This window comes from Hippocampus comes, unplaced genomic scaffold (genome assembly GCF_001891065.2).
Source record: "Hippocampus comes isolate QL1 unplaced genomic scaffold, H_comes_QL1_v1.1 scaffold132, whole genome shotgun sequence".
Taxonomy (NCBI): domain Eukaryota; kingdom Metazoa; phylum Chordata; class Actinopteri; order Syngnathiformes; family Syngnathidae; genus Hippocampus; species Hippocampus comes.
The window spans coordinates 4,805,984-4,832,161 of record NW_017805467.1 but is presented as its reverse complement, the minus strand read 5'-3'; the positions used below and the strand labels follow the sequence as shown (position 1 = coordinate 4,832,161).

Below are 26,178 nucleotides of genomic sequence, written 5' to 3'. Positions count from 1 at the left end.
ATGCCGGACCCGGGCCACTGCAGGACCGTCATTCATTGCGGTATGTGGGCCGAGTGTCGTGCCGTGTCCGCGCCAGAGCTGGGCCAGACCAATTTTGCTGACTGGGTGGGTTTCAGTTGTTTCATCACGAAAGAATTTGGCCAATTGTGGACATTGAATTTTTGGACAAAATATTACATGTGACTTTCATCATTGAAGCACTCAAAATATCCTATAGGTAAGCTATCTAGTGATGAACACATTGTTTATCCTTGAGGCGGGTAGCGTCGTCTCCGAGTCTCTGTGACTCCTTAAGTGTCTTTTAAATTTCATTAGCTTGTCAAGCACTGTTGGCCAGGCTCAGCTCCAGGCAATTTCTCAATATCTAAGTACGACATCTGACAATTTTCAGAAGATAGACTGTACTCCTAAGGTTTTGAAATCATGCCGGCTTTTCATGTGTAAAACCTTTCATGAGGGTGTCCCATAACCGAAAGAAAGATTGACAGTAGAATAATAACACGGTTGTAAATACAGAGCCTTTATTTTGTACTCATATGAGAATGAACGATGCTAATAGTTTGCTGAAAACATCTATGCAGGACTTGAATTTTATTGAATTCTCATTATTTTGGAAAGGGAAGATTAATTCAATGGGCCCTATTTTGGGTGGACCGGTGAGCGACTGGTTAGTGCGTCGTCCTCGCAGTGCAGAGGTGCAAGGTTTGATTCCGGCTCCGGCTTTCCTGTGTGGAGTTTGCATGTTCTCCCCGTGCCTGTGTGGGTTTTCTTCGGGCGCTCTGGTTTCCTCCCACCTTCCAAAAACATGCATGGCAGGTTAATGGAACACTCTTAGTCTAAATTGTCCCTAGGTGTGACTGTAAGCGTGAATGGTTATGTCTATGTGTGACTTGCGATTGGCTGGCAACCGATTCAAGGTGTAACCCGCCTACTGCCTGAAGACAGCTCCGATAGGCTCCAGCACGCATGCGACCCTCAGGATAAGCGGCTTAAAAAAAAAAAAAAAATGATGGATGGATGAATGGATGGGCCCTATTGTGGAAGACTAGTGCCAGTGCGCTCGCCATAAACACGGGCATAAGCGTAAGTCTTGGTGCCTTGCCTCCGAGTCTTCCGACAATTTGACCACAGAGAATAGTCTGGGCTCACCGTAAAAAGGGGCGCTTTATCATTTTCTTGCCGAAGAAATGGACTCATTCAGCGTGTTTGTAAATTTGGTGGACATACTATGCCTTACATTTCTGCCTTGCCCCCTAGCGAAATGTGACACCAGTGTGGGACATTCTCTCTGACACTTACAACAACAGATCTGTGTTCCAGCACAGTATTCATGAATGAATGTGATGTCCGCATGCATGCCCACATCTGCCACTTTAGTGGTGCCAGCATTTTCCCAAAATGTTGACACACTGTTGGTGCGCAAAGGAGTGGGCAAAAAAAATTATCTGGCTTTATTTAAAAATGGTCTTGGATAAACTGCCCCTTGCTCTCCCACTGTAGACCGGATATACTGTTAATCGTCCAAATAGTGGATACAAGGATCACCCCGGCGACTGCACAATAATCCCACATTACAGCGCTCATGCTCATGAACCCATACGAAAGAATGTTCTTGCCTCTTCTGCTGTCACTAGTGCTTCGCTCGACTTTGCCAAGCAAAGACATGAAATTAGAGCACGGAGCGCAGTGTCCAAGAGCCCTTGGGTCATTTCACTCTGCTCTGCCAGCAAGTACAGCAGGCATGCACTCGCAGCATATTTTCCAGCCCTACTTTTCTAAAGTCGTCTGGCTCGAGTGATCATGCGAATAGTCTTGCATGCAGTGCGTTGATAAGGAGCATTCTCTATTAGGGTTGTCACCATAGACGGGGCACTCGAGTCATATGACTTGACTCTAGGTCAGGGTTCAGCAACCCAAAATGTTGAAAGAGCCATATTGGACCAAAAAAAACCCCAACAACAAATGTCTGGAGCCGCAAAAAAATAAAAGCCTATGAGCTATATTAGCCTACTATCTAAATGACTAAGTCGGCTACAAATACACAATGAGCCTTCATGATTACATTTTCTTTCCCTGCAGCGCATCTGGAGAGCACGGGTGCACAACCATTTTTGACCGAATATCTACTTTTCGATCAACCAACCTGCCGCGATCGACCCGTTACCGCACACGCGCGCACTTGCACATGCATACCATAATGGGCAACAGCCATAATGGTGGCTACGATGAATGAGGCATGGGATGCACTTTTGCAGCGTGTTAACTATCATAGCTCACGTGCCGTTTAAAAATGCTTCTCTCGGCCCCCCAGAATCCCATTCTTTGCCAGTACCCTCGGTGAATTGTATATGAACTGCTGTTTTTTTTACAACAGCCACCTGACTGACATCCCGCCCTGCCAATAGAAACGTGTCTCGCAGGCTATGACGCAAATCCTCATTGACAGAAATGTTGAAATTTATTCTGCACATTTCTGCAGCATTGGAAAACGTTAAGAATGTTTGTGTCATGTTTTTCCTCTGACAGAACCCATATTAAAACAAAAAATATATTTCCCTCCCCCATCTTTTTCAATTTTCAAACATTTTAGAAAAAGCTCCAGGGAGCCATTAGGGCGGCGCCAAAGAGCCGCATGCGGCTCTTGAGCCGCGGGTTGCCAACCCCCACTGTAGGTAGACTGGAGTTGGTATTTCTAGGACTTGCGCCTTGCTTGCCAAAAACGGGAATAACATGACTTGGCTTCGAAGAGACTCGATTTGACTTGACTTAGACTTGAACAAGATGACTTGGCAAGTCATCTTGTTCATAGTTCTGTCAAATCCAATTTTCCATCCGATGCAGTTCACCAGAATGGACCACCGAGTGAGATGTCTGCAATCACAGTGCAAGTAGAAGCCCGGATACGTTCGCCATCAACTCCTACGTGCAAGAACCACTTTGCCACTCAGGGTTCACGCTGGGCTCTTTCCCTCCTCTACTCTTCCCCCGACGCCCACCAAGCGCAAACCAGGTGCCACTTCGCTCACCCACGCCTTCATGCTCTCAGTCCCAGCGAGCATTTTCCACTCTGTACTCCCACCCACTTCAAAACGCTCTGACTCAATGGCTGATAGGCTCAAACACCGACAGGGCTCTGGTTTATAAAATTTGGTGAGGGACTAACAAGCTTTTCTACTTCATTTGTACAGCGTAAGCCAATTATACTGTATTTGGTTTAATTTGCCCAAACACCTTCAGAGATGCAATTTGGATAGTGATTTGGAGCAGCTTCAGTTGGATTTGCTGTTTGATTTCTTTTCTTGTTTTGAGACGGAGTCCCTATGGGAAAATGTGAAAACAACAGTCCTTGTCTCATCGGAATTATGTTCAACACTTAAAGAAGTGATTCATGCATTTCAAAAAAATCAGCCTGTGTGACAGACAAGTCCTTGCCTTCTTGTCAGAGAACAACTGCTCAATGATTCATGTCCTCCAATCTGTCAGCAGCATTCACACAAGATCTTGCCGCTAATATCCTTTTTGGATGCCATTGCAGTGTACAATATATGATTCCTGTGAAGAAAAAGGAGAGAACTCGCCAAGCGGTTAGATGTGAATGTAGTTTAAAAGTGACATCTTGGGGAAAATGGACTTGTCAACGTTCTGCATACAAATAGTTGTCTCTTGAGTGCTTGCCCAAGTGTAAAATGAACAGATTAGTGTTAATTGACAACATTAGCTGTGTTAGGCAGGTGATGTGGATGTGGTGGTGCTGGGGGTTTTGTGTTTTGCACACATTCAAACTCGAGCCTCCTTCTATTTTCATCAGGCTGAAGAACAAATTAGCAATTGATCCGAACAAAAACTCTAAAACGACCTGCCTTTACTATTGAATTCTTACAGTACACGTCAACCAAAATAATGACTTTGACACCATAGCAAGCAACCAACATAACCAAGAAGACTTTTTTTTTCACATACAATCAACATTGATCGTTTCATGAAATTAAGTGCAAGCATAGACCCGTCTTGTCCAACACATTTATCAAATGAGCAGGAACAAACCTAAGTCTCAAGCAACGTTTAGAATTGTAATGAAGAAGAGATTTTTGTGTCATTCTGCTTCCTAGATATGATTTGAAAGAATGGACCATCAATTGCACTCTGTAAATGCTGTTGTCCGTCAGTGACAATTACCGTATTGGCCCGAATATAAGACGGCCCTGATTATAAGACGTTCCCCTCTTTTTCAAGACTAAAGTTTGAAAAAAGACTTTTTGAACACCAAATTAATTTTTATACCAAAAATAATTACAGTACATTTGAAACAAATGATTATAACAATATATTTGAGAGAAAAAGCATTCAAATCTTAATATCTGAACATTTAAATATGTAAACTAAAATGCAATCACATTCGTAAATGAATGACTTCTGGTTTTTGAAATGTAAATTACATCATAACTTCTCCTCAGCTGCCGGTTAACCTAATCTTCGACCTACTTTTCTCCAGATTGTCGCTACGTTTCTCCATTTTCTGTTATCTCTTCTATTATTTTCTTCTCTTTTCTTTCTTACCGCTATTTTTTATTTTTCTTCTTCATGCTAACGCTATTTTTATTTTTATTCTTCGTGACAGGGGTTCACTTTGACCTGGGGAGTCAAGTTCAGCATTCGCTTCAATTATATCTGATGCCATCTAGCGTCGTGAATGGGTATAAAGTCTAGACCCCGAATATAAGACGACCCATACTTTTTCAGTCTTATTTGGAAATTAATGACTCGCTGTGGCAACCCCTGAAAAGGGACAAGCCGAAAGGAGAAGAAGATTTCAATGCAAAAAACACCATCTTATATTCAGGACAATACGGTTCCTGGGTTCCTTTGAGACCTCCTGGATGAGTCGTTGCTCCGTTCTTGGGGTAATGTTTGTCAGCTGGCCACTGCTGGTAAAGTTCATCCACCTCCATGTATATTCTCAATTTGTGAATAATGGCTCACAGCTTGAGGAATGACTTTGTAACTCTTTTCAGACTGATAGATGCCAATCACTTTATTTCGCATCTGTAGTTAGATTTCATCATCCAATGGGTGATTTACATGCATGCAGTCATCCTGACTCACCCTCCACACCGCACTTTGGGAACTAAAGGGATGATCACGGTTTCCTGTTACGAACCGCACTGTGGTGAATCAAACCCATCTGTCCCTCTCTGTGGAAACATGGCTCTGTACGTTGACCATTGCTCCATTGACTGCTGCATCTTCTTCCAGCCCCTTAACACAAACAGTCCAAAGACAGGTCAGTTAGTTGGCAACGGGAGGTCACGTTCACCCACCAACCACTGCGATTGTCTGGACCCCGATCTGCCAAGAAACACTCGACACAGATGGCAGAGAGAGAACATGGAGGCTGGAAGGTGGGGGGGGTTGATTTCAATATCTCTTAACAGACCAGGGTCTAATTTTGCTGGAGATATTTGTAAGTGGGTTGAAGTGTGCTTCCTGACATGTTAGTGGGACTACATAAGTGTGAATGTGTGATTCTGAAGTGTTTTTGTCAGACAGACAGCCTGCAGAAGCTGCACAGACATTGTGAGGGCTCTGCGGGGAAGCAGTGTTCCCAGTGTTTGCCAGGAGCAGCTTTCCACCCTCTGTGGGCAGGCATGCTCGGTTGCTTGTTAGGTTGGCATTCACTTCGTGACATGGTTCGAGAGGAGAGAAGCGCACAACCATTCATAGTCACATTATCGGTAAAAGTAAACAGGAAGCTCGAGTGGTTTCCCAGTATGGGAAGAAATGTGATCACTGGACTCCACCACAATGATAGCCGTTTTTTTTTGTCTAGAACATTGTCTAAAATGTGTTATTATTGTAAATTGGGCTAAAGGATTAAGAAAACCTCAACTCAAAATATGCTCCAATCACATTGATCACATAGTAGAGGCACAACATTAAATGGCAATGTAATAAAGGAGCGGTGTAAGAGTGAGGGGTTGCTGCCTGCACAAATGAGTTGGGGGTGTCAGTGATTTGCATTATGGTATCTCTTCAGATGTGAACCTGACACATATCTCGTATATTTTGGGCCCGTGTTGGGTTCATTTGCGTAGTTATTTAGGGCAATTTAATTATTTGTGAATGTAGGTTGTTTTTCACGTTCCGTGCAAGTAAACACATTCATATTGGAAATGTGTTATTTGAAAAATACAAGTAAATAGACAGTCACAAAATTCATATATAGGCATTAAATCAGAATTGAGCAGTTGGACCTGGAGTGTAACTCTCAAAGGACCTGGGCGTGTCTCTAAGCCTGTCACGATAATTGCTATATCAACAAATCGTGGCCATGTAGCATGTCGCAGCCCACTCGCCAATCTGCGAGTTGGCACTCACTCACGCATGCACTAAAAACTAAGCCCGCCGTTCACGTAAGGGTGGACCAGCTTTTGAAACAGTTTGGTTCGCATGAGTACCCTCATGGCGGCCCGGTAGTCCAGTGGTTAGCACGTCGACTTCACAGTGCAGAGGTACCGGGGTCAATTCCAGCTCCGGCCTCCCTGTGTGGCGTTTGCATGTTCTCCCCGGGCCTGCATGGGTTTTCTCCGGGTACTCCGGTTTCCTCCCACATTCCAAATACATGCATGGCAGGCTGATTGAACACTCTAAATTGTACCTAGGTGTGAGTGTGGGCGTGGATGGTTGTTCGTCTCTGTGTGCCCTGCGATTGGCTGGCAACCGATTCAGGGTGTCCCCCACCTGCTGCCCGAAGACAGCTGGGATAGGCTCCAGCACCCCCCACGACCCTAGTAAGGATTAAGCGGTTCCGAAAATGAATGAAAAAAAAAAGAGTACCCTCATATCATAGATGCACACAACCCTTTTTCTCGTTTATAAATGAGCCGCAGCAGTGCATAGTTGCGCTAATAATAGTCATGTAGCATTAATGCTAGCTGGCACCACCATGCACATTGATGTATAGCTATCCTCTAGGGTGCTCTTTTTATCCTATTTCCTTACTTGTATGTGCACCATAGGTTCTTGTAACATTTGATACAACCCAACAGGAACTTAAAGAGATTGGCGACCGGTACAAAATACCTGTTTCGAGTGAACAGAATTGACAGCGAGACCACCGTACTGAGGCTCTAGCTCTCCAATGCTGGTGCATTGAGGGAGCTTCTAGCTTGCTTGAAATCATGCCAGTCTATGTGCTTCATATAAGATTTATTTGTTTGGGCTTTTATTGAAGGGAGTGTTGCTCAGATCAGGAAGAAAACAACCATTGTTTGAGCCAAGGTACCACATTTTCATGATAAAAATTTCACGGGTACCAGCAACAACAAAAATATTTTAAAAAGCATGAATGCTCTAGAAAAGTAATGATCTTCGCTCCTCTAAATTTAGCCACAAATGTACTTTCTCAGTCTGAAATCTGGGTTTGTTTATTGAACACAAAGTGGATATTTTTGTTGGGTGAATGAGATGATGGATGATAAGACATCACATTTTACTGTGCCACTACAAATATTACAGTATGTGACTGTATGTGTTGTGTGAATATTTGTTGAATTGCAATATTTTTAACAGAGGCTGAGTCACTTCTATTGACATTTTTAATCCAATATACTTTTACTGTTCATTGTGAATGCTCAAGCTCAGTTATTACCAGTTAAAAAAAATGTAGCTTGTAACACAATCCAACTACAATAATATTAAACGTAACATGATTACTCTTAATTACTTTGGGATTACTCCAATACCATATATGCCAATAAATGGAAAAAAAATACAAATAATGGAGATAGGGTCCAGGCCAGGCCGGTCTGCATATAGTGAAAATAAGTGAATAACTGTTGTCCATTCATATGCATATTTAAAAATATAAAGATAGATAGATAATTCGACACTTTATTCATCCCATGAAGGAAGACAGATTTGCTTGCTTCATGAAGTTGTTGCTTTGAAGACTGAAGTCAGAAAATCAGGATGAAAGGGGACAAATTACGCTTATGAAGGCAACATTTGCTGCTGATAGCGGTAGCCCCAACTCACAGCTCCCATCACACACACACACACACACACACACACACACACACACGCGCGCACCGTAATTGTGATACAATGACGATGCATGGCGTCAACTGCAAAAAAGAGAAAAAAAGACACGCTTGGTGATTTTTATTATTTATGTCGTGTTTAAACAGTAAAGCTGTGGGTGGTTTGTGACGAAGGGTAACACTTGACTGATGTTAGCGGCTACCAGCGGCTACCAGCTTTAGCTCAGCCAAACGTAGCCGAACCTTCGAAAGCTCACCTTTTCTTTGTTAATGTCATTTAAGATAAATTTGTCTTTCAGTGACTATGTTCCAAACGGGTCACCACTTTCTGCTTTCTTCTGTGCCGCCTGCTTTCAAACCGGCAGTGTTAGGAGGACACGTCACAGAATGTTCCCTCACCTCCTGTCTGCTCGCAACGGCTGCGTGAGTGGAATCAAGCGGCTCATATGAGCCAGACTAATTGTCACAATTTATCAACGTGTTACGCTCAGGGCTCAAATAAATAACCGAGCCGATGGTGTGGAAATTGCAGTCCTGCAAAATAATGCCCATTTTTATTAAATCTACCTGTAATCCGATTACGATTTTTTTTTCTGTAACTGAATACCGTATTTTTTGTGCGTGTTGTATTCTGAATACGTAACACTAGTAAATATATTCCGTCAAGTGAAAGATAATTGCACTTAAAAAGGATGGACTTGAATTATTTTTGCTCTAACATCATACCATATGGTTTATCTTGATCGTTTCTGGGAAACTATATTGCCTGGAAAAATGTGTTAACGTGACATGCCCCCATGTCTATTTGACCAAGTAACTGCCTTTCATCAAAAAGATGGCTTTGCTACTATATATCAGATTTTATAAGTCATTGTTTGTTGGGGGTTTTACAGTACAGTATACTGAATATAATTCCCTGACATGTGGGAAAGGAGAGCCACAATGGCCAACGCACTTTTTAGCCATTTATTCAAACTTGGGACATGCCCGGAAAACCTCACCAGGGAGGCATCCTAATAAAATGCCCGAGCCACCTCATCTGGCTTGTCTCTGAGTCCATCCTGTTCATGTCCAGTCTATGACTGTGCTTCTCACCTTATCTCTAAGAGAAAGCCCCCTGCGAAAGAAACTCATTTCGGCTGCTTGTACCCACAAACTTATTCTTTCAGTCCTATTGTGGTTGTATCTTGGGGACATCCTGCATAAAAAATAAATTCCTTCTTTGTGCACTTGGTTCCCTGTGGTGTATCGATGAAGATTCACTTACATGAAGATTAAAAGAGTAGAATAACTGACTAACTTTACATAAATTGTTTTACACAGATAAGGAATAACATCAACGTGAGTATTTTGTATAATCTGTCTGTATTGTATGTGTTCCCACAGTGTTTGTGTGTGAATATTTGTTATGTGAAGAATGAAGATAAAGCCCTCCAGGTGATGTCTAATGTTAATTTTTCAGTGCCGGTCAATAGGATTTTTCCATTCCATAACTAGCATTAAATTGTCAATGTTTCTAACAGCGAAGCGTTTCTCTATTTAAAATTACAACGTGTAATACTTTTCGTTCTGAGGTCTAAACTGCTTAAATGATACCCACGGAGGATATTCGTCAAATGCTTGCTGAGTGTAGATTCACAGCACAGGTACTTGCATACACGTACTGCACCCTGAGGCACATACCGCATTTTTCTTTGATTTCAATGTTTTTATGATGGTGAGTCAAAATCAAAATCACGAGGACTGTGTCTGTGTGTGTGTGCGTACGTGTGTGTGTTCGCGTGCACGCGCGCTCGTCACTTTCATCTTAATTACGCTTGACAAAACCAGTCTCCTTCTTTATATTCTCTTTTACTATGTTTTATTGTTTTTATATTTACAAGCTACAATACAGCGGTATTCAAGTAAATGTTTTTGGGAGGGGCGGGCGGGTCCTACAACGGATGAAATAATACAACCCAGCAAATTTTGTTGTGTTCATTTTGTTGTTGATTACCGTGTACATTATACCGTATAAAGCACTGCAATTTTTGTATAAATTATTGTTTAGCAAGTTTGTCGAGTGGTTTTTTTTTCTGTCTGAGTAGCACGCGCACGCACACGCACTGTCAGTCACACACAGCCGCGCAGTTCACTTGCTTGGCACCTGCTCGCAGTCTCTCGCTCTTCCCGTTCACTCATCCAAAATGGCGGCAGCGCCATCCATCCAGCCGCCAAGCGTCCACAACACTTTAGTCCGGGAGAGTGCACTTTTCTCGGGGATGGACAGTCCCGGGAACCAGCAGCCAGAGGATAAAGAGGTGGCGGCGGCGGCGTCAGCGCAGCCCGCGGAGCCGTGGACAAGCCTCCGTGACTTGCCCGAGCTGGAGCCGGAGGAGATAGAGAAGAGGCTCGCTAAAACTCGACAAGGGCTGAGCAACAGGCGGAAAATACTCATCAAGAACCTCCCGCCCGACACGACTAACCAGGTAGAGCACTTTTTCAAGTTGACAGCTGACGAAGTCAAAGTAGAGCGGCGCGGTTCAAGTTGGACCTCCAGATTTTATGTGCGTCCATGGGGCGTGCGTAATAGTTGACTTGACGCTTTTCGTCCCGCTACTGATGAATGATGTTTCATTGATTATGTTATTATAGGTCCGTATTGCAGAACTGATATGTTGAGATTTTGTTCGTGTACTTACATGGAATGCCTGCCTGGGAGTGACAAGTGCCAAAACTGTATTTTAGTCCAAAAGTCGTTTTGTGGTTGCCCGACCACACACCCATCTCTTGAGTTTTCATATTCCTGTAATGTACTTCACAGGCTTCTATTTCGCATATGAGGCACGGTCCTGTCAGTTTTTAAAACAACTAATTCAACAATGGTTACCTTTAGGGGTGATAACATTTTTTTAGCTCAGGTGACCACGTTTGATTTTCAAAATGGACAGATGGGCCAAAACCTCCCACATTCCAAAAAGGTGCATGGCAGATTCTGGAACACTCTAAAGTTTAGGCTCTAAACTTTAGAGTGTCAAACTCAGATCCTGGAGGGCTGCCATTCTGCATGTTTTCTATTTCTCCCTGTTGCACAACACAGCTGATTCAAATGAACAGGCTGATATTCCGCTTCTCAAGAGCTTGCTGATGAGCTGATTACTTCAATCAGGTGTGTTGCAACAGAGAGAGATGGAAAAGATGGAGGACGACAACGCTCCATGACCAGAGTTTGACACCTATGTTAGTCTAAATTGTCCCTAGTTGTGAGTGTGAGCTGGAATGGTTGTTTGTCTGTGTGTGCCCTGTGATTGGCTGGCAACCAATTCCGGGTGTACTCCGCCTACAGCCCGAAGACAGCTGGGATGACCCTTGTGAAGAAAAGCGGATTGGAAAATGGATGGCTGGATGGATGTAGTGTTTTGTTTTCTTATTTCAATAAAATACTGTATTTACAACGAATTAAACAATTATATTACAAGATTAATGAATTGTAAGAACTCTTTATATGAACCAATGTTAAGACAAAAAGTCGGCTAAATTAATGGAGAGAATATTTTAGGACTCTGTCATACTAAATGCTAAGTGGGCTGAAAAAAAAAGTGGAATGTACGTACCCCCAGGGCTGTACTTTTCCCATCCTTGACATTTTTGATGTGAAACGAATGTCTGAAATTCCTCTCATGCATCGGACTGCAAGAATTACAGTATTCACATTGAGCTCTCATCTTTGATTTTTTTTTTTTTAATGGTTTTTTTTCTGTTGGATGTCAGCATACCATCGTTGCTACAGTGTGCTGGGATTTGTGCTGATCCATGCAGAACAGTTTTAATTGCATGAGGAGTTGTTGTGATACAATTTGGGATAAGATCAAGTCGAATGTCGTCTGCATTCTCCACTATGTCAGTGTGTCAGAACCATTGTGATATGTGTCGGGAGCCTGAGCAGAGCGGCATGATGTCTGCCCTGCTGAATGTGCACATACTGTTCAGTCTGTCCAAATATTTAAAGGAGAAGGTCCGTTTTTGATGTTGAACGCTGTCACTGACTGGCTGCAGTACTATTACTTGGGACAAGCTCTTATCCTTGTTGTTTCTCTCTTTTATTGATATGTTTGTTTTAACCGATCTTGTGTAGCTGCTTGGTCCTGCAGTATAATGGATCTGGATGCCTTTTTCTACCAGAAGTGTTTTGCTGTTGGGAATTTTCTATACTTGCGCTGGGGTGATTGGTATTGTGATTTTTATTTACAGTGGTACTTCTACTTACGAACATCTCTTCATACAAAATTTTGAAGTTACGAAACGCCTCAGCAGGAAAATATTGCCTCTTGTTACGAAAGAAATTTAAGATACGAAAGGTAAAAACACAGTCTAGGCTGCTACTTGCAGCTCAGTTTCCTGAACACAACATACTTCGAGCTGCTCTGCTATTGGCTATTCCCGAGCATCTTCCTGGCATCCCATTGGCTCAGAGGGACCTCTACTGTATGTGTCTATGTGTGTAGATAGATAAATAGATATGTGTCTATGAAGTGTCCTCGTCGGGCCATGAGGCGTTCCGATGTGAATCACCCAGAAAAAGTTTTCACCGGTATGGCGATGGCTCACAATGCTGATGTTTGCCTTGGACATTTTCGAAGGATTGTTAAAAGCTGACAAAAGCAAACATCCTTAGATCAGTTCTTTACAAGACGCCGGGAAAAAGCACTTCTGAGACAGAACATGCACTAAAGACGGTAAAAAAACGATGAGGACACAGTTAAAAGTTAAATGACCATCATTTTTATTCTTTACTCTTTGTTTTTTACATTTTGCACAACTCTCATTTACTGTGCAATAATCTAATTGTAACATGTATTTGTTACATATTTTGATGCATTTTTATGCTTTAGAAAACATTTATGTCTGAATTTTGGGGAGTCTTGGAACGGATTAGGACATTTACATGGAAAACGTGTCTCTACTTACAAAATTTTCTTGTTAGGAAATTTCTTCCAGGAACCAATTAATTTCGTAAGTAGAGGTACGACTGTATATTGGAAATGCACTCAGACTTAATAAGGCTTTAGAAGAGCAAAAGAGAAACGAGAACAGAGCAAAAACAGCAAAGAACAGTAACAGTACAAAACAGTATATGATAAGAATAACATTCCATCGGAGTTGGATTCTAATTTGGGGAAGGCTGTGCTACGCCCTGTGAGGAAGGGATGCAACAAGTAGCAAAAAGGACAGGATGAAATAGAGCAGAATTGGTACAAGATAGGACTGGGGTAGTAAGCTCGGGAGTGCTACCAGTGTGTGGCGTGAATGTGTGTGCAGAAATAAGAAAAAAAAACACACCTGTAAAGAAGTTGAGTATTCTGATAGTTTTGCTAGCACATAGATAAACCGGCTTTTCTTCTTTCAGCCACTGACCATGTCCTTATTGGTTGCATGTTTATTTAGTTTAATTCTTGACTTGACTTGAACCACTGCTGCTTTACAGTCATATACAAAAGTATCACCTTGGGATCCATTTACTCAAATAAATAAAACTAAAAGTCACCGATGATGTAATTGGACACTCGCCTGACTTGGATGCAAGCAGCTTGGGCTCAAGTCCCATTCAGTGACGGTGCGGATGTGTGTGTAAATGGTTGTTTGTCTCGATATCTGCCCTGTGACTGATGGGCGACCAGTTCAAGGTGTAGTCCGCATTCCACCCCAAGTCAGCTTGGATAGGCTCCAGCACCCCCCGCACCCCTGGACCCTGTTAAGGGTAAGCAGTGTTGAAAATAACGAATATAACATAGCATCACCAAATTTTGTTCTAATGATTGACATTGAAGGGTTTATTTGGTCATAAATGACAAAGAAAACCAGCATCATTAACAGAATCCACCATGAGGTTATTGATTTATGGAAGGATCTCGTCATGGTGCTCCATAAACTGTAAGCTGTCTGATGGAGTGAACGTCCTCAGCCTGACTCCATCTGCTATTCACTTAGACTTGCTGCCCCATTAGTGAGAGCTTTATTCATTTACTGTACGTGTGTGTTTTGGCTTGAGTTAGTGTCGGATCCATCTGTGACTCTCCACATTACAGGAAGCATTTGGGGAATAGAAATGACAAAGAATAGTGCAACAAGTATTTTTGGAAGGCCCAATCATTGATATAAGCAATATATGCAATCCATATGAATAATATTATGTATTAGTTGGGGATGCACCGATATTCACATTCTTGGCCAAAAAGAGGAAACCATGGAAACTGAAACCGCTTATAACTAAAGACCTAAAACAAAACAGAACAAAACAAAAATAACAAATTTTCAGCTGCGTTAGTTTAAAAATGTGTCTATGTATGTATATATATATATATATATATATATATATATATATATATACACACACACACACATACAGTGATCTCTCACCACATCACGCTTCAAGTTTTGCGGATTCATTATATATATATACTGTATAGATATAGTATATATACTATACAGTATATACTCTATCTATCGATCTACAACCTATATAGATAGACAGAGCGGCATGATGGTCGACTGGTAAGCACGTCATTTATTTCATGAATTGATTTATTAAATATTTTAGTCTGTCGAGTAACAGGTCTTCCAAGTTTAATAATTTTTCATGGTTTTTATTTTTTAAGTATATTTTAGCAGTGCTCATTTATTTTCTCGTGTTTCCCTGGAGGGAGCCCTCTACTGTGGGAGCTCTGGTGGGCCCATGGTCCCGTCTCTCGGCTCCCCAGTTGCTGTACTTGCTGGCACCTTCGACACCGGTGTACTGGGGGCTCAGTGCTCGTGGCCGGCAGTTGCGGCCTGCGATTTGGTCTCGTTGCAGAGGGCTCCATGAGATAGTGTTTTACACACAAGATGCTCTCTACCCATGTCTTCTTGTTTTAGTTATCTATTCCTCTTTTGCCTTTTAATGTTGTCTCTGTGTATATACTGTGCTTTGGTCGTTGTGGGTGGTGGTATCGGGGGTGATCTTGAACAATGTGAAGCACTTAGTTATATGGGCGTGTATGAAAAGCACTCAACAAATAAAGTTTGAATGATTGACTGACTGACCACAAGACCAGATCTGGCCTGAAGTTGGTTGAAATGATCTCAGGTGGAAGAGGAGTCTCTGGTCTCAGTCAACCTGCATTGTCCAGTACTGGGCAGTGTTGCGGATTACTTCTGCTCTTGGGGATGGTTTTGCTCAACTCGACTCAACTCAAATGTATTTATAGAGCACTTTCAAACAGCCATCGCTGCACACAAAGTGCTGTACATGGAGCAACTAACATATACAACAGTAAATCAAAGCAACAAATCAGTAACAAAGATGGTAGAGAGCACCAAACAGTAGAACTTAGATCATAATTTGGGTCATGATGAGTCAAATGCCAAAGAATACAAGTGAGTTTTGAGGCGGGTTTTAAAGATGGGCAGCGAGGACCTGGGAGTAGTCCTGCTCTTACAAAGGGGGTGGTGATTGAGCTTCTAGGCATTGGTAGAGGGAGGGCATTGTTGGTAGTTCTCCTTTCCATGGTGCTCACCAGTTTGTCATAGGACCTGGTTGTGTCTCCAGGTATTGCGGCCTTGGGACAAACTGTTTTTGCCCCCAGTGAGTGTTGTGGTTTAGGTTCTTGGGTGTTGGAAAACCATCACAGATGGCTGTGATGTTGAAGCTTCATTGGCTTCCCTTCATCTCCCAAAAATGTTATGCATATATTTTTTTTCTGTCAAAAATTGGCATCTGCCTTAGAAAATCCTTATTGGCCTATTCATTAACTCATCATTTCATCCACTGTAAACTGAACTTGAAATATTTAACGCATTTTCCAATTTATAAATTGCAGGGTTTTTTTCATAGTTTGGCCGGGGGTGTGACTTTTACTCTGGAGCGACTTATGTGTGAAATGGTTAACACATGATAACATTTCACGTTATTTTCACGTTAAACCACAAGAGGGTACTCTTGGCCTATGTTGATGATTTCCACTTTGGCGGTAACTGATAAAAACAACTGACGATGTCTCTGACGTAAGCGACGTAGAAGAAGAAGCGCCGCATCTTCTAATTCGCGGAGTTCTTGAAAAGTGACGCCGAGGATGAAGATTTCATTGGATTTAGTGATTTGGAGTGACACTGATGGATTGGCAAACTTGTTAGCATGTTCTTTATGCCATAGTTATCTGAATAACTCTTAATATGTTACATGAACATATCCGGCCCGTTGTCAGTTCGTTGTTTATGCGTCATGTAACGTTAGCATATCGTACACTTATTCAGCCCGTTCTCTATTTTTATTCTTATTTGCCTTTCAAGATGACATGTCTGTTCTTGGTGTTGGATTTCATCAAATCAATTTCCCCCCAAAATGCGATTTATACTCCAGTGTGATTTATATGTTTTTCACTTCATTATGCATTTTATGGCTGGTGCGACATATACTCAGGAGCGACTTTAGTCCAGAAAATACGGTCAACAGAAACCTCACAAAATTTGTGACTGTGTCAATGAGTAAAAGATCCTGACCTCTCTCAATCTCTTTTCTTGCTGTCAGCACTCATATTTTTCAATAGCCGGCCACTGGCCTGTGTGGGCTACCTTACATGGCCAGTCCTGAAAATGGACATGCCTGCTGTTTGCTGTGAGTGGGCTTGATTTGTGGGCTTGAAAAAAGGAACATATTAGAAAGCTCTCACGTAGTGTCGGCCGATTGCTTTGTCACTTTGTAAATGATCTGATGCATAGCACTGAGTGTTTTTTTTTCTTCCCCCCCACCATCACAGCAGCTGTGACACTTTCTTCTGCTGTTGCAGACTTCATTCCTTTGTTTCGATTTTTAATTGTAGCCTACCAACACAGTGGCAATCCATCCGAGTGCTTAGGTTTCAAAAGGTGACAACAGAGTAAAACGTGCAGTGCTGGAAAACAACGCTAACAACTGGATTTCGAATGGTCTTTTTTTTGTTTGTTTTTATGGTTATACTGTGTGCAAAACGTTGAACTGTAAAAAGAAAATTGCATGTTGTTGTCATCGTTTAGCGACATTCTCAACCACTACCTTTTGTTACTTTCCTGATCTGTCCAAGGAGCGCTAAATGTTTTAAATGCTTAATTATATTTTAATTGTCATCTATTATTTCTTGCTTGGCTCATGATGGTGTGCCTAATGTTCTCTTTCTTGTTTCAGGAGGTCCACGAAATCCTGAAAGACTATGAACTTAAGTACTGCTTTGTTGATCGCAATAAAGGCACAGGTAAAACTCACGCACAAGACATACATTTATTTTTGTAGACATACCTGTGTAGTCCAAGCTACGGCACATTCACAGGAAGAACGAACAATTTCATGTTGGCTCCCATTTAATGTTCTGAAATGGATTAAAATGTTCGAGGTTGCCTCAACACAAATGTGAACCAAAATTTGACAGGCCTATGTCAGCAAATTTGTTTTCAGGCTTTATTTCAACAAAAAGTATTTAGTCAATTAATTTGTTGCATGATCAGTATGCATATATGAGAATACATTGCTGCCAAAATTTTCTTTGTGACTTCGAGTTAATCAGTAGGATGAGCTCAAGCTCTTCAAACCGTCCATGGTTGCCATATTAGCAACTTTATCACTGTAATTAGGTGTTTATTCAGTCTAGGGTGTATATGTTGACTGTGTCACTGTTTGCTGTACTCTTATTTTCTCTTTCTCTATGCTTAATAATCCACCCATCCATTTTCTGATCCGCTTATCCTCACAAGGGTCGCGGGGCATGCTGTCTTCGGGCAGTAGGCGGGGTACACCCAGAACTGGTTGCCAGCCAATTGCAGGGCACACTGAGACGAACAACCATTCCCACCCACACTCACACCGAGGGACAATTTCGAGTGTTCCATTAACCTGCCATGCATGTTTTTGGAATCGGAGAGGAAACTCAAAGAAAATCCATGCACGCACGGGGAGAACATACAAACTCCACACAGGAAGGCCGACGCGCTCATCAGTCACTCACCAGGCCACCACAAAGAATCAAATAAATAAATAAATATATAAAATGACTCATCAACTATTAAATAAATTGTCCACGATTTTGATCGTTAACGTTGTTGTGACTTGTCAACTATTCGTGGCAACCTGGTACCCAAAATGACATATTTAGATATGTACATATGTGTTCTTATCAGTTTCATATATATGACAGAAAGCAGTCGTTCTTGCTTTATTGAAACAGTTTTTAAAAAATAGCCTCCCTCACACAGCCTCTTTAGTGTACTTACATAATTAGAGTAATAGTGTTTAATGATGGTTTGACGGAATTTTCTGTCATATTTATAAATAGTAACGTACATAGTAAAAATTGTCATGAAGCTTGATTTGGAGAAAAATAATTGGGAATCAAATCAAAATCGTAGTTTCTGTAAAAAAAAAAAAAAAAAAAAAATTGCAATCTAGTCTTGTACTGAAAATCGTTCAACCCAAATTCAGACCCTCTCGCCGCTCTGTTTCCAAAAAGCAACTTGCAAGAAATACTGTATAGTGACTTTATCTGTTGTTACTGAAGACTTTGGGAGACCATGAGACTCCTTCGCAGGAGAGCAGGAGGTATTCCCCTCTGTGAACACAATTGGACCTGCCCCAAGCCTCCACTGGCTTGTTGTGGGAATGGGACTTCATCACCAAATAGCTGAATTGTCAATTTAGTGAGTAGAACCATATATGTGGTGAATGCACTGATTGGACATATCGCCACAACTCTCACTCGTAGAAAACAAAACCTTTGGGAATGACTTAGAGAAAAGAGTTGGACCATTGCATAGTAGCCTGTAACCTGCTGTAGAGAAAGAAAACATTTTGACAGTATACAGGTAGACTGCATTAAAATGGCTATTTGTTATTTATATGTATACAGTATATGTATGTGTGTGTGTGTGTGTGTGTGTGTGTGTGTGTGTGTGTGTGTGTGTGTGTGCCTTTATGTTTTAGAGTCAGTGAGGGTGATTTCCTTGACTATGAGGTCGAAAGGGAGCATAAAGTCAGCTGAGTTTGCTCATTAAGCAAATCTACTGTATATCGCCCAGTTCATTAGTAGATTGTAATTTATTTCTCAAAATGTTCATAAAATCAAAGTAACATTTCTTAGCAGGATTTTTCTTTTTTTCTTCTAATGCCACAATAAGATACACATGCATGCATGCTCGTGTGCGCACGCACCCTCGCACAGACCCCCTGCCCTTAAAAAGAGTTTTCCTTTCCAGGGAATTCTTGCAGAGTAACTATTTTTAGTCACCAGAGCCAGTCCAGCAACACCACCACCACACTTAGATTAGGAGACATAAGCTATAAAGAGCTAATGCATCACACCAGCTCATTGGGCCTCGACTTTGATTTGCTAGTTCAGGAAACAGAAGGAATAATAAGATGGCAAACAACGAGTGAATGGGAATCCCTGACTTGGCGTTGTCTTCCAAAGCTGAATCTAATTTGACAAGAGAATTTCCTTACCATTGCTTGGTAAGAGGAATGGAGTGAATAAAGCCGACTGTGGAAGGACCTCAAAGGCGGGCAAGACTACAATCCTGTTGAATGATTTGAACAAGTAGCACCTAAGTGATGATGTTGAAAACATGAAAATGGGAGCGGATGCCTGCCTACACGAAAAATGAGCAGTTTGGCAGCTACTAAATAGCTGTGCAGTCGACGGACCTAAGCAGCAATCAAATGTGCCATCTTTCGATCAGGCATATTTGCAAGTATCAATGATGTTCATACTCTTTGTAGGAGCATAAATTTTATTCTGATGTTTACATTTTAACATGTACAGTATTTTGGTGGCTATTTTTCTGACCCGCAAATAAGACTCACTAAAAACCCGCCTCTATCCGCGTGGCTGCCGCCTTCCTTCCATGACGTTGCCTAAAAGCTGGCTGTTGGCCGCTCACAGCAACTCTTTCCTGGATTACGCTTGTCGGGCATCCTGCTGGCTGCTCAGGGAAGTGGCTGTGTGTTTAGTCTGCAGGGGCGGTACACGAGTGGCTCTTCACTTTGTGACGTATAAAAGTGAGGACCCAGTTGTTTTCTTGGATTGACAAGGGGCTGCTGCTTACAGAGGATGAATGGTGCTGTTCTTGAAGAGCAAATAGCATTTGAACCTGGCTAAAAGCTAAAATAAAAACAGTTGCGGCCCGGTGGGCCAGTGGTTAGCGTGTCGACTGCACAGTGCAGAGGTACCAGGTTCAATTCCAGCTCCGGCCTCCCTGTGTGGAGTTTGCATGTTCTCCCTGGGCCTGCGTGTGTTTTCTCTGGGTACTCCGGTTTCCTCCCACAATCCAAAAATGTGAACGGTAGGCTGATTGAACACTCTAAATTGTCCCTAGGTGTGAGTGTGAGCGTAGATTGTTGTTCGTCTGTGTGTGCCATGCGATTGGCTGGCAACCAGTTCAGGGTGTCCCCCGCCGACTGCCCGAAGATGGCTGGGATAGGCTCCAGCACCTCCCGCAACCCTTGTGAGGATAAGCTGATTGGAAAATGGATGGATGGATGGATAAAAAGGATGATTTTCCCTTTCATCTTTTTCTCGGTTCATCATCTTTTTTATTTAGTTTTAAATATGACTATAATTTAGAAGTACTCTCTTGTCCGTAAAGATGCTTTAAAACTGTCATTTTAACAATCTTGATACGTTTGGAGATTTTTTTCATAAGCTTTTACGAAATTGGATGGATGAATGTCAAGACGTTTTACTGTTGTGGTTTACAACGAAAACACTGCTGACAAGACTGTCTCACATTGTAATAGTGTCATTCCTCTTGCGGGAAGTGCATGTTCCATCTGTGCTCATGAGACTGAGGCTATTTTATAATTGCTGTGAAGTCCGCACAGCCCCAGTGTGTTTCACAAAAGCACACCGAAGCAAGAAGAGGGGCAATGGTTTCAATACTAAGAGGTTTTAAAGGGTCAAGTATAGAGGAGCCTTTAAGGTCAAACACAATCTGAACAGAGACCTACAGTTTATTCATATTTCAAAACAGTTTTCCCAAAGGAAATACATACATTCACATCATATTTTCCTCAATCGTATGCTTGTTAAGTTGTGTGTGTGTGTGTGTGTGTGTGTGTGTGTGTGTGTGTGTGTGTGTGTGTGTGTGTGTGTGTGTGTGTGTGTGTGTGTGTGTGTGTGTGAGAGAGAGAGAGAGAGAGTATGGATGGTTGCCTGTCTATACTTAATGTGCGGCGTGCGCTCTGTAAATCATTCCGGGATCCGCCCACCAAGAGCTCAGCTCGGAGTTTAATCATTTGTATCGGCAAAGTTATTTTGTCCCCCCTCACAATGGTGCATAAATCTCTTCCGTGTTTCACACTGTTTGCATTAAAACGAGTGAGTGTACCTTTACTCTCACTGAGATGTAGTTCTCAGAGAGGCTTCGGCATGCTTCGTCACCTCATGACCATATCAGTTCCCACTCGGCCTCTGCTGTTGTACTTATTAGGTCATAATGATGCGAGTGTTTATGTCTGTCCTTTTCAAAGTGTCCTGCAGTGCACCTGTCATGGCTAATGTGCATGTTTCAGCACGCCATGCTGTGAGTGTGAACATATCCTCGTGCTTCCATTTGTGGTTCTGCTCCAGGCTGCTGCGGCTGCTTTGCAACACCCACCATCGCAATACACACGTGACTATCAGTTTTACTGTTTTGTCTGCCATATTCTCCCTTCCACGCTTTCATGCTTTCAGCTCTCCGGTTTTACATTCAAACCATCTTTACCTGTAATATTTTTATAGGTGTCAAATTATCGCATTAATTGCGAATAATTCATTACAATCATATTTAGCGTGTTATGTTTTTAATCACATTAATCTAATTTTTAATCTCTAACTTTATTGTTTCTGTCGGTGGGTTGCCTTTTATAATATCCCTTTTTATGTGTTGGCTTTCTGTGTTCGAGTAGCTGAGGGTGGGGAAACAATGGTTAGTCACAACCTGAAGCGGACATTGATTGGCTGTCATTATGTTTGGGCTTGTTTAGCATAAGCTGATTGGCTCCCGTTGGAGTTGGGGGTGCCAGGTAAGCAGCAGTGAGGAGAGGAGAGGTGAACATGGAGGAGCATGTGAGAGTTCACGGCCCAATGAAAGGAAATTCCAGGACATTCAAAGGACATTCCAAAAACCCCCTGACGGCACTATTGATAAAGGTGGACTGTTGTGCCTAATTTGTAAGGAGTTTGCTTCCCACCAAAGCAGCTCAAGTTTAGCGTCCCACATCAATGCAAAGCACCCAGTCGCAAGGGCAGCCACAGCTAACATTAGCACCGAAAGTGTTAGCAATATAGAGAGCCATAGCAAAGTTCTTCGCCAAACTAAACTCGAGAAGAACACCCCGCGTACAAGGCATGAAGTCATCATAGCTGCTGTGTCCTCTGTAGCCTACTAGAAGCGACTGATGTTTATTTCAGCACTTTATTTTGTCATGATGAACAGTGTTATTTCTGAAGTGCTGACTTACAGCATTGTGATTTAAGGGTCTGTTTTATTTATTTTTTATTATCTGAAGCAAGTTCAGTGTTCAGTACTTGTATTGCTCATAAAAGTGTTCTTACTGTTTTTGATATGTTAACCCAAGCACTTTTTATGGACCTGATGTTCTTTTTTATTTATATTTTGTCATTATTTGGAGATTTCCAAAAACAAACAAAACAGTGATATTCCCCCTGGTAGCCAAAACGAAAGGTTGCAGGTAGCACTTGGGACTCGTCTCAAATACAGCAGAAGGTAAATGGCTCGGACTGCACCTGTTCAAGTCTGTTTAAAAACAATGAAAGACGTTCTAATGCCACTTTTTTTGTGAATGTCAATCTTTTGATCTGCCTCAATAATGTAATGAATTTAAAATGAAAATAGGGGTTTTCTCAGCAATTTTTCGATGAGATTAAAATATCGATTAATTAATCAATTAATTACAGATAATTAATTAATCTCACTTTTTTTTTTTAAATCTTACCAGCACTAAATATTTTATAGCCATCTCACATTGTTTTAACTGCTTTTTGCATTTTGCATCATCTATGTTCTTTTCCATCCTGTCCACACCATACTGGATGCAGAATAAAAATATGAGTTTGCTAAAAATATACTGACATGTTTCAAATTGCTTGGTTGCAGCCAGTCTTGAAGTGAAAATTCAGCCAGTCTCCTGTTAATACTGTCATATAGAGCAAATGTTGAATTGTTCACTTCTAATGATCAAAGAGGCTAGTTAAGAAGAAGCACGACACTGAGAGCACTAAGGAGAGAAAATTAAAATACAGGGAGATCTGACATACAGCTCCGACTCACACCTAAAATCCCTGTTCACTAATTCTGTCGATGGCAGAGAACGTGTTCTGGATTCAAAACTTCTGCTTCTAACAACAGAAAACTTTCTTTTTTTTAGTTTAAAATTGCTTACCGTAACTAGAATAGAGCGTCACATTCGGCCAAAGGTAGAATCCTCGTAGTTTATTGCACCTTTTGTTGCTGTAAAAAGTAGATCCTTATCTAACCTAGCAATACAGCACACATTAGTTGTCATGACTGCTACTTCAATTTCATCTTCTACTTTCTTCTGGTGGTGAGCAAATACTTTTGGTGCATTACCGCCAGTGGCCACCTTCTTTATCATGTAAAAGAAGTTGGTGAAGAAGTATTTGCCCAACCGCCAAATACTGCACAGAAATTCACAATTTTTTGGGATATCGACAAGGAGTTGATTTTCTTAATTCAAGCGTCTTTAACTGAATAGAACAAAACAATGTGTTGATGTTCAACATGGCTGCCGCGGGCTGACCAGAGGCGCGTGATGTCATGGGGAAACTAAGAGTATTTATAGCGGTTATCAGTGAACTCTACTGCCTGAAATACAGTGCTGGATCCTTTACATTTCTTGTGCTGCTGTTTCTGGAAGAAGCCTCAAACTCCCTTTCGTAATTTAATATGAATAAGGGCGAATTGTGTTTCCAGCTTATATATTGAAGGAATTCAAGATAAATAAAGTTACCATAGTTAAAAAAAAAAAAAAAAAAGCATTATGATGTGATGGCATGGGATTCAAGTTATTCACATTAGTCCATCCATCCATCCATTTTCTTATCGGCTGATCCTCACAAGGGTCGCGGGGCGTGCTGGAGCCTATCCCAGCTGTATTCGGGAGCAATAGGTACACCCTGAACTGGTTGCCAGATAGTTTCTTCCTTATTAATCACTTGTTATTCCAAAGAGATTCCTCACTCCACATGAGACCTTATCCTGACCTTTGGACTAACATGAAGGGTAATTATCATTAGGGCCACTTTGTATAAAACAAGAACAGTAGTCTCTTGAGGCCTGATTTTAATTAGTTTCTTCAACAAGGAACATACTGCAACTTTGGAAATGCCACCTTCGAGAGGATACAGTATTAACATTTGAATTCCTTCCCTTCCCAATGCCCAACTTACTCCTCAGAGGAACATTAGATGTGCTCAAAATCAAAAGCCCTGAATTAACATGCTGGTAAATGTTTAGTTTTACTTCTCATGTTTTCTGTTTTTTTCCTTTGCTGCCTACTCACTAATTGCAATCCCATTATTCATCAGGTTATTTTTAAGATATTTTGTGGTCCGGTGTCTGCTTTTCACTTTCAGCAAAAGCGCAGAATTTCACACCATCCCACGCTTCTCATGCTTGATTTTCATTATAGCCAAACGAGAGAGAAAACAGTTCCATCCCCTTGTAATACCTAATGTCAGCTCGTACACTCCGTTAGAAGATTGGACTTTTAGTGGAAGACATCCAGACCTGAGTACTGTATGTGTCTTAGATGAGGCTTGAGGTAATATATTTAGTTGAAGGCAGAATCTTAAGGTTGAAATGGAGCAGTATAAGAGATGAGCAAGACTTAAGAACAGAAGGAAAAAAATGCTGTAGTCAATGGAGTATGACAGGGAGATGACTTCTGAAAAGACACTAGTGTACAATCAATAGGCGAGGCAAGGCACATTTTATACACAAGGCAACTCAATGTGTTTCACACAAGCAAAGACACAACATCCTAGGAGCATTTACAAACACAACAGTTAACGACATTCAGAAGCTAAGCAGAGAAAACAAAAGTAGCTTTCACAAATTACTGAGTGTACATTGACACCATTCAAACACATTAACAGAAAACTTTAAAAACATTTAAAATCTTCCTTTCATAACTTTGCTGCTGTGAATTGGGAATTTCTCCATTGTGAGACGAATAAAGGTTTTCTTATCTTAAAAATTAAAAAATCAGTAAGAGTAGGCTTCTAAAATAGGTTAAAAAAGAGATTTCAAATTGTTGAGAAGACCTGACTCAAAGGTGGAAAAAACATTACGTTTTTAAGATGGATTTAAAATAATTTACACTTGATGCTGACTTCACCTCATTTGGCATCTGACTCCATTTGTGTTCAGCATAACAGCTAAATGCAGCTCTGAACTCTGGGCTCCACCAATTGATCCAAATACAGTTGCCCTTTCCATAGGGGATTGTTGGTGAGGAACAAATCTACTCTATAGGGATGCCTTCAGTAGTTCACTTTTTAGACCTTTCAGCTTTTACTGTATTTCCCGCACTATAAGGGACACCTAAAAGCATTCAATTTTCTCAAAAGCCAAGAGTGCATTTTATAATCCGATGCGCCTTATATATGGATCAATATTCTGATTTCTTCGACGTAGTATTTTAAATGTTCTGTAAAGCGCTTTGGTTGCTGCAGCAGTTATGAAAGCGCTTTAAAAATAAAGCTGAATTGTATTGTATTCCCTTTAGCATAGCTCCAACTAGTGGATGCATAACGCAACCACAGCCACTATTGTAGCTTTTATTCTACGCGCTTTATAATGCGGTGCGCTGTATATATGAAAACAGTTTTGAAATAGGCCATTCATTGAAGGTGCACCTTATACTCCAAAGCACCTTATAGTGCGGAAAATACAGTATGGTACTTATCATCAACTGAACACGTATATCTCAGTCCATGGGTATTTTGAGAAGATGGATACAAAGTGTCATTTTCACTTAACTAACTGCAGGGGATACACACAGAAGTGAAATATTTTGGCTTTTCTGGTCATGATCTTGCCTTTGGGCTTTTTACAGGATAAACAAGATTTTTTTTTT

At 41.4% G+C, this 26,178-nt stretch overlaps 1 protein-coding gene and 1 long non-coding RNA gene across 2 annotated transcripts in view; one reads left to right on the top strand and one right to left on the bottom strand.

Moving 5' to 3' along the window:
- The first annotated feature begins 9,961 nt into the window (after window positions 1-9,961).
- Window positions 9,962-26,178, top strand: part of raver2 (ribonucleoprotein, PTB-binding 2) — a 48,090-nt gene continuing 31,873 nt past the window's right edge. The window contains exons 1-2 of the mRNA XM_019875178.1: window positions 9,962-10,507; window positions 17,215-17,281. Of these exons, the coding sequence (XP_019730737.1) occupies window positions 10,226-10,507; window positions 17,215-17,281 (349 nt within the window). The 5' untranslated portion in view covers window positions 9,962-10,225. The remainder of the gene's footprint in view (window positions 10,508-17,214; window positions 17,282-26,178) is intronic.
- LOC109518984 (uncharacterized) lies at window positions 10,325-11,137 on the bottom strand. The gene is made up of 3 exons (XR_002168854.1): window positions 10,721-11,137; window positions 10,505-10,637; window positions 10,325-10,402 (listed from the first exon to the last, which is right to left on the bottom strand). It is a non-coding gene; the product is annotated as an uncharacterized LOC109518984 (long non-coding RNA).